This window comes from Pinus tabuliformis, chromosome 2_2 (genome assembly GCF_031772625.1).
Source record: "Pinus tabuliformis cultivar Carrire ecotype Pingquan chromosome 2_2, CPIR1, whole genome shotgun sequence".
In the NCBI taxonomy this organism is placed as follows: domain Eukaryota; kingdom Viridiplantae; phylum Streptophyta; class Pinopsida; order Pinales; family Pinaceae; genus Pinus; species Pinus tabuliformis.
In genome coordinates this window covers 149,369,819-149,381,183 of record NC_142300.1, presented here as the reverse complement: position 1 = coordinate 149,381,183, position 11,365 = coordinate 149,369,819, and the positions used below count along the sequence as shown (strand labels likewise).

The 11,365-nt window shown below is 42.0% G+C and overlaps 1 protein-coding gene across 1 annotated transcript; it reads right to left on the bottom strand.

Moving 5' to 3' along the window:
• Positions 1-6,076: 6,076 nt before the first annotated feature.
• Positions 6,077-11,106, bottom strand: LOC149191872 (uncharacterized). The gene is made up of 2 exons (XM_089406762.1): positions 10,650-11,106; positions 6,077-9,126 (listed from the first exon to the last, which is right to left on the bottom strand). Exons 1-2 carry the CDS (start codon positions 11,104-11,106, stop codon positions 6,077-6,079), a joined length of 3,507 nt encoding a protein of 1,168 aa, XP_089262888.1.
• Positions 11,107-11,365: the final 259 nt, after the last annotated feature.

The window sequence follows — 11,365 nt, the reverse complement described above, 5'->3', positions numbered from 1 at the left end:
ACTCACTTTAAGAGAGAGTGGGGTTGACTAAACATGACTTTTGATCAATAACTAGATCAACTTGCAAAGGATAAGGGGAAATATTTCAATAACCAGTCAAAAGACGAGGCTGGGAAGCAATAAGTTTTTCCAACTCTTTGGAAGCTTCATCCATAAGAGGGAAAAAGTGAATTGGATGATTACCTTCACATTACTTACAGGGAAATTTGACTTTTCCCTTTTTCACATGAGATTTATTATTACTAGTTGAGGGTTTATCACCAACATGATCTCTAAAGGCTGATGACAAAGGTTGATCTAAATCTATGGACCACACTTCTAAGACCTTGGGAATACCAGGACAATTCCAAAGAAGGTGGTCACCCTTACATAACTTGTAAGGGAATTTTACTTTTCGGGTCTAGTTGGAATATTTTTATACATTGGTCGCATCCATAGAAATGGCTGTTTGGTTTCCCCCTTGCTTATGTTGCTTCTTCTTCTTCTTAGCTTCCCGGTTACTAGAATCCAGACTTTCACCAGGAAAAGTGGAAGAACAGGGTAAAGAAGGCAAGGGGTCAACTTTAGGCTCAACATGAGGTTGATGTTGTTCAAGTGGAGGAGAATTCAGTGGAAAAGCAGTTTGGACACTCGAAATCACCCAGGTCAAAATAACCAAACTGGCAAACCAATGGTCAACCCAGGAAGGGACAATGTTGCCATATAGGGAGCACTAGTATTTCCAATAAAGGAAAAGGACTAGGATTCCCATGAGAGGTGTTTCCTTCACTAGTAGAATCAGTAAATGTTTCCATCAGTATCAACCTAAGATAGACTAATTTTTGAAGGAACTGTAACTAGGCTAGGTCTTCATAAATGTAATTTTGATATTTTAATTTATTCGAGAAAAGAGAAATTATTTTTGTAATATTTGTCAATGATTTTCTTTCTCATTGAAAATAGGTCAAGCACATTTTTGTGCTTCTAGAAAGTCAAAGTCGGAATGTAATTATGATAAAACCCATTGAGGGCATGTTACATCAAGCAAGTCATTATACAAGGTCATGGGAACACCTCCAAGATAAGTCAAATCGTCTCCTAGCATCAACAAAGACTCCAAGTAGAAGAACAATGGATAAAAGTTGAATTATAGTGAAAACTATAAGTCGGCCTAATGGACAATCAAATCACCCTAAAAGAGGAGGGAAAAACCTCTATTTATAGAGGTTGTCAACTCTTCATTTGATATACTTCACTTTGAAATCCGCAAGTAAGAAAGAGGACGAAGTAGGACAAGAACAAGCCAAGGTAAAGGGTTACAAGGGCAGTGTAATAAGAAGACAGATCAGTGAAGGTAAGAAGGATATTTCTGAAGCAAATACAGTCACACGTGTGAGGTCAAGGAAGATATGACTATGTTCATAGCAGTAGAAAAGTATAGGCCAACATATCTCGATGTTATGGGTACAAATAATGTCTACAAGACCTCTCTTTACAAGCGAAGGAGAAGCCCTCATAAACGAAGGAAGAATGACCAATATCGAAGTTGCATCAATTGTTTTCTAGGGTAGAAAACAATCACACGTGTGATAATCCAAACTCTGTATGCAATCATAATAGCCCTACATTGAAGTTAGTTGATTGATGGAAAGTAGAAAGGAATCATCATAAGAATAAGCCTCTCATCAATAGTGTCTTCTCTATAGCAAGTGATACAAGGTTTTTAACAAGGTGGAAGAAGGAGGACGAAGTTCTGGAAGACAAAGATATATGTGACAAAAGTTAGAGTGCTAAAAGAGGAAGGATTTGACTTATGCTTGGAGGACATCTTAGTCAAGGGTCTAGCATTTGGCAGTTTTTCAAATAATAAGCTTCAATAAGAGAAAACTTACAAAGGGTTTTCCTCTCAAGAGTGGAGAGGTTTTGTCCCTCGCAGAGAGCCAAACTTTGTGTTCTTGTTATTTTGTTTTGGTAGCATTTTGATGAAGTACACACATATACACTAATAAGAAGAAGAAGAATCATAAGCTAACAAGAAATAGTAAAAAGACTCCAAAAATTGTTATCAAGCAATGAAGAATCATCACAACACTACTTTTCCCTACATTCTTCAACACTAAGGAGTATTTCCACAAGAACGATGTTGTTCCATGATCAATTAATTTTAGAAATTAACAACAAATAAATCAAAAAGGAGTAACTAGGTAAAAGGGTTCACCAAGTATCTATGAACCGTTATATACACCTTAGCCGAAACCAAGGACTTAATGTACGATAGTTGATGTCCCCGAATGTTGTGTTCAGTGTATCATGTTTACAAGGCAACTAACTCGGTTATCTATGGCTAAAGGATAGAAACCTAATGGGGTCTCCCAATATATACTCGATGATACAGAGATCACAAGTCTATGTTAGTGCCATATAATGCATAATCATTCGGTGAGAGCGTTCTGATATACTTACCATACTAGAATGTTGCTTATATACCCTAGAGTACTGGACAGACTCTGATATACTTCAGTACTGGAAAGGGATTTTACCCGCAGTATACAATGCAGGAGTTAACGATAGCTGCTATATTTATAAATTCTGAAACACGTATCTAGCCTAGACCTATAAATGTTTGCATTAAGTTCCAAATGTTCCTTAGGTTGATTGGATAAATTTTAATTTTTTTCTTGAATGATGTTTCAATTTTATGGCTCAAATTTATGTCACCTCAACACCTAAGATGAAACTATATGAGAAAAGGAAAACTTTTTGTTTCAATGAAAGCTAGACTAATTAAGGGAAGAAATTTCAATCAATAATGCATCAAACAAAATGAATCAAGCAAAATTCCTTTCACTAACTTTCACTTTCGTCTTCCAAATGCAATGCCAAAAGTAAAAACGATTTCCACTTTTCACTATCCTAAATGGAACTCTTTTGAAAGAAAAATGATCTTATTTTATGAAGATGCACTTATATGAATTATGATTTTCTTTTCATCTTGAATGATTTTATGCACCTAATACATTTTTTAGCTTTCAATCACTGAAAAATGTGATCTATTTTCAATGATGAATCTCGAAAAATAACTTTTCAATGCAACTAATATAATGCATTTTCACGAAAATTAAATTTTGAAAGACAAGCTAAAACAAATGAAAAACGATGTTTTCAATGATTTCCACAGAAAACAACACTCAATCAATCAGCAAAACCAGCATCTCAATGACACCAACAAGCAGCAAGCAATGACAAATTGACTAGAAACCATAGAACCCAATCAGATTTCACTTCAAAGCCAATGAGACAAATTTTGCAAATTAATCAAGGCAATCAATCAAAAACACTAACAAATCCAAGCATACAGGACGGGAAGAGACCTCAAGGGCCAAGACAAACTAGATTCTAAGGTACAAACCTAAAAATTCTCACATTCAAGGATCAACGCTACTTTAGGTAGAAAAACCCGTGCTGACAAGGTCATCAACGCTACTTTTCATAGCAAAAATTGTGTTGTCAGCACTACTTTTCATAGCAAAAACTGTGCTGGTCTTCAGCGTGATTAAACTGTGAAGAAAAGGGTTTTTGGCATGACTGTAAAGGTAAAAACATGAACTACCAACATGAATGTCACTGATAAAACTCGCAGTGAGAGAGGAATATGGGAAAAAGCAATATTGCACAAACACTTTAAACTTAACACTCTAAAGTAGTAACCAGTGATTATGCATACCTATATCAACCCAACCTAACTGAGAACATGATAGTCAATCAAACTAATCAAGAGATCAGTTGAGAAAGGAGGATGAAAAGGTTATAGCTTCCCCAGTGGAGTCGTCATTTTGTTTTGTAGGAAAATCTTCTCTGCCAACAAAGACGATCCGTCTATCCCAATGAGTGGGTCTAGCAACAAACAAGACATTCTACAAGACACTTTGCTATATTATAATCGAAATTAAAGAAGAGGAATGAGACCTACCTCTTTCAGATGCTATGATGTATTCCTTGTTTGAAGATCTTAATAGCTCTCTCTCTCAGGTTCAATCTGTTAGTGTCAGTCTTTCCAGCCTTCCTCCAGTGATCAAATATGCTCTTACAAAGTGATTTTGAAGTGTCAAGGTCAAATTTTGTCATTTCAGTGAGTCTTCAAGCAAAATTTGGTCACTAGGCATTAGGTCTAGGGTTTGCTTTCACTCTTCTCAAAGTTGTCCAAATGGCGGTCCATGTCATTATTCAGCTGAGTCTATCATCATTCATATGGTTTTCATTATCATCTCAGTGTCTAATGAGTCATTGTACACCTTGTTCATGCTTCAGTTGTGCCTTGGCAAGGTCATTTCCCTCTCCTAGGGTTTTGAAAGCTAATTTCTCTTGGATGGTCAAATCATCGGCAAAACTTGTATCCTGATGTTCATACACCTTCCCCTATCCTTAAAATACCTTATCAAACACTTCCCAACACTCAGATCCCCCAAATTCCTCATTTTTTCACAAACCCTAGTTTCTAGCTACAACCTGACAATTTTCTAGGTTGGGCCTGTGTTTTGCCCTTTTGGACCCCTTCCCCTCACTCAATCTCTGAGATTCCACTTTCCCTTGCTTCCTAACATCCCTCCCCACTCCCAAAAATTTCCCCAAGAATTTATAAGCCCCCTATCCCCTTCATTTCGCTCCATTTCGACAAAATTCCTTGTTTCACACATCGGGACAAGTTTCACTCAAATGATGTTTCAGAGAAATAAAAGATTAATTTTGGGAAACGGAGAAAGGTTTTTGTCCAAAACATGCCAAGGAAGAAAAACCTCCTTCACTTTTTGCACAGGTGTCATGGTTTGAGAGAAATGTCAAGAATACCGTTTCCTCAGGAGAATCAAAGACACCTCTGAAGTGACCTTGGGAAAATCAAGTTTTATCCTAACTTGGTTGGCCAAATGATTTTCTTGATGGGTGAAATGATAACTATACACAAAGATATTTCCAATGAGCTATCATGAGCTCAATTTGGGGTTGAGGAAGGCATTCAAAAGTTGACTGCAATAGCACTCTTCCTTGAGGCAGCCTCATTTGGCACTTTTTGACTAGTCTTGGGAGATTTGATTTTTGACAGGTCAAATGAACTCCAAATTGAAAAATTCTAGTTGGTTTGGAACGTAGACTCAAAGACCTTTCCAAAGAGCTATCCTGCACCTTATTATGACACTAGGAAGGCCTCCAAAAGCCTCCTGAAAGGCGCGCGACCCGTCAGGCACCCTCTGCCAGTGCAAAAATTACACTGGCGCGACCCGTCAGGGGCGCGCGACCCGTTGGGGATTTCTCCACAGAACTTTTCCAGTGAGCTGCCAAGGAACCACAATTTGTTAAATTTGTTCAAGGTAGGCTCTCTACACATCATTTTGGTGGTTGGTTATGAATGTAAGCCCTCATGCTTGTGTTTTAACCTCAAATCATGCAAGTGAAAAGACACTATATGGCTGCATTGTTAATGTGTAAATGTGCTAGGGTTTGTGTTGTTTCAAGGTATTCCCCTTGGTAAATTGTTTCCCTCCTTCCCTTTTTACTCATATTTTCATTCATATCTATTTTCCCCATGCTATGTTGTAAATAATTGCAAACCCTTTCCCCCTCCCAAAGCATCAAAAACTCAAACCCTACTCTTGCTTCACCATATGCATGCTATAAACATAAAAATTTCTTGGCGAATATGTGAAAGTTTTTGTAAATAAGTTTCCAAATGTCCCCTTGTTACATACATGTATTCCCTTATGTTCACTGTTTATACATGTATTCATATATGCAGTGATTTTGTAAATGATTCCCTATATCCTTGTTATGTACATGTATTTTTTTTCCCCTGGAAAAATCCGTAAAATTTTCATTAATATGAAAAGATTACATATGTAGATGCTTTATCGCATATGCCATGATCGCTGTGGATCTGTACATTTTTCAAAAAGATTTACATTGTTCATTTGTCTGATATAAACACTTGTGCAATCCTGTTTTGTCTGTAAAAAAGATTTGTTGCCTTTCAGCAACCTTCAGTTTGTTCAAAATAAAAGGACTATGCAAAAACTGTGGTCTGTAAAACTGCTGCCGATTTGATATGTTATGTATGGGGTAGACCCGCTGTAGGATATCCCGGGTCTATATAGGGCCGATGGTAGAATTTTCGTTCTTGCTGATCCAAAATTTCAGTGATCTCCCATATGCCACGATCCATCAGCGCGGCCTCCTTGGACAATTTGTCAGCCTCCATATTATGTTCCCTGTAAATGTGAGCAACAGTGATATGAGTAAAAGCCTCTTTGAGCTGCCGAACTTCATCCATTATAACTCTGAGTGTGTGCATGTGACATGTAGAAATCTCATTGAACCAATTTGTAATGATCTGGGAGTCCCCATATATGTTGATGCTAGTGCAATGATGACTAAGAGCAAAATGCAGGAGGTGACGCAATGAGATAAGTTCAGCATAATTGTTTGTTCCTGCCCCCAAGCCAGCTTTTATATGGTAGGAGTGATTTGAGTTTAGGTGCAGAATGAAGCCACCCCCACAGCTTTGAGCATTTGCAGCTCCATCGAAGTATGCCCATGGGGTGCCTGGATCGATGTTTGGTGGAGGGTTTGGTCGACGGGCTTTTGAGGGGGGCGGGTCAGGTAACTCATTGTATGCTGTGATAATGCCTGCTTCAATGAGAGGCCATCGAGGAACCTTGTCATCAAAAATCAGGCTGTTCCTGACTTTCCAAACAATCCAGTTTACAATAATAGGGAGGTTTGCCGCCTTCGATCCTTTGTGCCTTTTGTCCCAATCAATCCAAGCACTGATTGGATCGGGACCACCCCAATCCCCATTGAAAGGAATAAAAGGCTTTATATTGATCCATATTTGTTGTACAGAATTGCAATGCAGAAATAGATGCACAGAGGATTCAGAATCCGCTTTACAGAGGGCACATCTCGTCGGACCATGTAATGCTCGTCGCATAAGATAGTCTCCCGTGGGTACCTTGTTTCGCAGGACGCACCAGGTAAAAAGCTTTGACCGGGGCGAGGCTGAGAGTTTCCATATTTTCTGCCACCAACTGTCAAGAACCTCGGGCTTTTTCTGGATGATAAGATGTGTGTATCCCTCCTTTGGAGTGTACAATCCGCTATCAGCTTGATACCATATCAGTTCATCCGGACCCTCAGTAATTCTGATATGGGATTCCATCAGGGCAGCACAATAATCTTGCCAGGTCGTGTGCCATCTCTCTGGAAGGTTAAGATGGAATGCAGTCTTCCAAGCCTGGTGAAAAATGTCTGAGTGGTCCTGATCCGCAATCTGAGCAATTACTTTGATGTTGTGTGCAGAAAGGAAGTCGACCAGGTCCTGCGGCAGCATGTGTCTCCCCCCACTGCCATTCCAAGGGTCGAGACCAACTCGTGCTCTGTCCCCGCTTTTTATTCTCCAAACAATGTTGTTCCTGATGAGTGGCAGAGCATGAAGCACGACCTTCCAGATGGATGATATTCCAACTTTGTTCCAAGTTGGCAGTCTGAGCCAGTCCAAAACATTTCGGGGCCAAATGTATTTGTGGTAAACAATGGAGGTCCATAAACTGTGTGTTGTCATCAGGGCCCAGCCCATCTTGGCTGCCAGAGCACAGGCGAAAGTGGGAAGATCCTTTAAACCCCAACCACCCCATTTCTTGGGGAGGGCAATCGAATTCCATCTAACCCAAGCGAAGGTGCGCTTTTCTTTGTTGCCAGCCCAAAGATATCTGTTACAAAGTCTCTGAAGCTTTGATAAAATGTTTCGGGGAATCCAAGCGAGCGCCATCCAAAAAACCGGTGTAGCTTCCAGCACGGATTTGATCAAGGTTAATCTACCGGCTCTGGATAGATATCTAAAGCTCCAGCAAGAGATTCTTTTCTCCACTTTTGCTACCAGCCACACCCAGTCCGCGATCTTTTGAGAGGTGGGTTTAAGCCAGAATCCCAGGTATTTTAGCCCCCTGTCCAGAGGATGGGTGGAGAAAGGAAAAGCTTGGCTTGCAGCATATGATTCATTTACTGATGTGCCAACCAGAGTGATAGAAGATTTTGTCCGGTTTACCTCCATCCCTGTTGCTTGAGCAAAGAGCTTTAGAATTCTGTTGAAGGTGGAGGTATCCTGTATGCTGCCATCTAGCATGATAAGCACATCATCGACGAACAGAAGATGAGTAAGAAAACACTCATCTGAGATTTTTAGACCCCTGATGGATCCATCCCTTTTTGCTGAGATAATTAATCGACTCAGGGCTTCCATCACCAGAAGGAAAAGTAGGGGTGACAGAGGACAGCCCTGGCGAAGACCTCTTTCGGAGTGGAAGAAGTGGGAAGCAGCGCCGTTGATAAGGATGCTAAAAGTAGGGGATGTGATGCAAGCCATAATCCAGTTGATGAAGTGGAGGGGAAAACCCAGATGAATGAGGATCATTTTGATAAAGAGCCAGCTTACACGATCAAAAGCCTTTGAGAGGTCAATCTTGAGGAGAATGCATTTAAGTCTCTTGGTCCAGATGGAGTGGATTGCTTCCTGGGCAGATCCAATGGCTTCATGGATTTGTCTGTCTTCCAGGAAAGCAAACTGTTGGGGAGCAATATGCTTGGACAGAATAGGCCGGATCCGGTTGGCTATGATTTTCGAGATGATTTTGTAGAGGACATTGCACAAAGAAATAGGCCGGAAGTCATCGAAGGATGAAGGGGAGTCTGATTTGGGGATGAGGGCAATGAAGGTGGAGTTTATAGCATGATAGATTTGTCCCGATATTCTACTCTCCTCAACCACCCTCAGGATATCTTCGCCAAGTAATTCAAAAAAGGCTGAGTAAAACTCAATAGTCCATCCATCTGGTCCAGGGCTCTTTTCCTTCTGAAACCACTTGATGGTGCTCTCCAGTTCTTCCATAGTGACCGGGTCAGTGAGCGGATCTATGTCCTCCTCATTCACAAATCTGGGAAAATGCGAAGCCACCCTGATGATTTCAGCCAGATTTGTGCCAGCAGGACTTTTATAAATACCTCTGAAATGAGATGTACCTAGCTGAGAGAGCTTGTTAAAAGTGTCCGCCACTCCTCCATCAGGCAGGGGAAGATTCCATATGGTGTTTGCCAATCTCCTCCCTTTTGCAAAATTGTGAAAAAATCTTGAGTTCTCATCCCCTGCTTTGAGCCAGACAGCCCTGCTCCGAAGTCTAAGAGATTCCTCCCTGAGCTTTAGAATGTTCTGCTTTTGGTTTTCTAATTCAATCAAGCGTGTCTTGTCCTCCATAGATCCAAATGCCAGATTTCTGTCATCCTGGAGGGCTTTGAGCTCTTCTTCCACTCTGATGAGATGTTCGTCCTCCCTGATCTTCTTTGCTTTGGCCCATTCTATCACCATGTGCTTGAGTTCTGTCAAATTTTTGACAAACCCCCTTGCCATCGATGATTCCCGGTCAATAGGATGGGATTTCCAGAAATCTGATACAAGATTAGTGAAGCTTTGATCCTTGAGCCAGTGATGATTGAATTTGAATGGAGCTTTCGGCTTTGGGAGGGGGCCCATGATCTCCATTAAGATTGGGGAGTGATCTGAAATGCCTCCGGATCCTACCCATTGTTTGTACCGGTGGAGATTGTGGATCAAAGGTCCTTTTAGCAGGAATCTATCAAGTCTGCGGGCTAGTGCTGCTCGACCTACCCTTCTATTTCTCCACGTAGGTAGGGGCTTCTGCATTGGGATGTCAATATAGTCATATTGCTCCAAGAGGCTTCTCATGAAGTCAGTAATGGAATCTATCTGCGCCATAGAGCCCCATGATTCACGAAAACCCAATGAAAAATTTAGGTCACCTCCCAAGATGATGTGGTCCAGGGACATCAGTCTGCTGCTGAGGAGCTGTCTCCAAAATATCTCCCTCTGATGGCATGGCCCATATGTATTGACAATGCGCAGATTAATCCCTAGTTCAGCTGAGAAGATATCAATCCCCAAAAATCCAGGACCACCCCAGGAAGAGTCCAGTCTGATGGTTTTTGGGTTGAAACCAATTGCCAAACCCCCTGATCTACCATTTGCATCCAGGGCAATGAAGTTCCATCGAGACGAGATGTGGCTGAGAGTGAGGGTGATGGCCTCAACAGGTCCTAGGGTTTCTTGAAGAAGGATAATATCAGGGGTTTCGACCTCAAAAAGTCGCTTGATGGCTAGTTTTTTGGGGTTACTAGCCAGACCCCTGCAGTTGAAAGAGAGACACTTCATGAGGGTCCCCGCTTTGGGGGTTTTGATGCTCTAAGGACCCCGTCAATGGTGGACTGTCGCCCTGATGCTACTTCGACACCGACGCGCTTGATAGCTTTGTTAAGATCAGATTTCCTGCCCCTTGTGGAGATTGACCCCATCCCTGGGGAAATAATACCCAACCCGATCAGAGGATCAGAATGATCCGCATGAGAAGTCCGAGGGCGAAGAGAATATGAATGGGGAGGAGGTTTCCTGGGGGATGATTCCGAAGGGGGAGATGGAGATCGAGTCAAAGAGGGGGGGGCAGTGGAGGATACAAAGGGAGGTGGAGGGATAATGCAATGCGCCATGGAGTATGATACTGAATTTAAAAATTCAATTGATTGCTCATTTGAGAAAGGGGAAGAGATATGAAAAGTACCCGATGCCTGTGCGGCTGCTGCAGCTGCCCGTGCCCGAGTCATGGGAGGGGAGGGCACGTCCATCTTGATCTGCTCAGATTTTCCGGTGTCGCCCTTTTGTTCAGCTTGCTTCTGGACCGCTGGAGGAGAGAGAGGAGAGTTCCTTCTGGATGCAATGGGCGAGATCTTTGGAGAGCTGACAGGACTATTGACCAGTGGGCAGTCCCTGTAGAGGTGACCCACTTGATGGCACCGATTGCAGCGGAAGGGGACTCCTTCATAGTCTAGAATCTGCGAACGCTTGTGCTTTCCCGATTTCAGGGTGATTTTCTCTTCCAAACCTTCTCTAGTGTCCAGGTGCACCAGAATTCGAGCCACCGTTTGCTTCCCCGAGTCAATATAGGATCGGTCATGGTCCAGATATGTACCTAACGCATTACCGATTCTGATGAAAGCATCGTCTCTCCAGAATTGCATAGGTAATCCTGGCAATCAGACCCATAGTGGCCCCGCTGCAATTTGTTCACGCTCCGGATCGAAGAGCGGACTCCATCGCTTCAATAGGACCGGTGCTGTTTCTATGTGCCAAAATTTTTCAAGTACGGTGTCCGTGTGTTCCTCATGAGCGAAGCGAAGGGAGAACCACCCTCGTGGGAGAACCCGGACTGCTGGCATCTGTGTGAATATGCCTCCCCATATTTCCTTTACCCAGCGCTTCAGCCTTTCCGTCGTGTAA

Bases quoted from the DNA above. Each gene is read 5' to 3' on its own strand.
- LOC149191872 (XM_089406762.1), bottom strand. From the start codon at position 11,106: ATGCAATTCTGGAGAGACGATGCTTTCATCAGAATCGGTAATGCGTTA. The intron at 9,127-10,649 runs GTACTTTTCATA...ATTTTGCAAAAG, and splicing joins AGCAGCCGCACAGGCATCGG to GGAGGAGATTGGCAAACACC.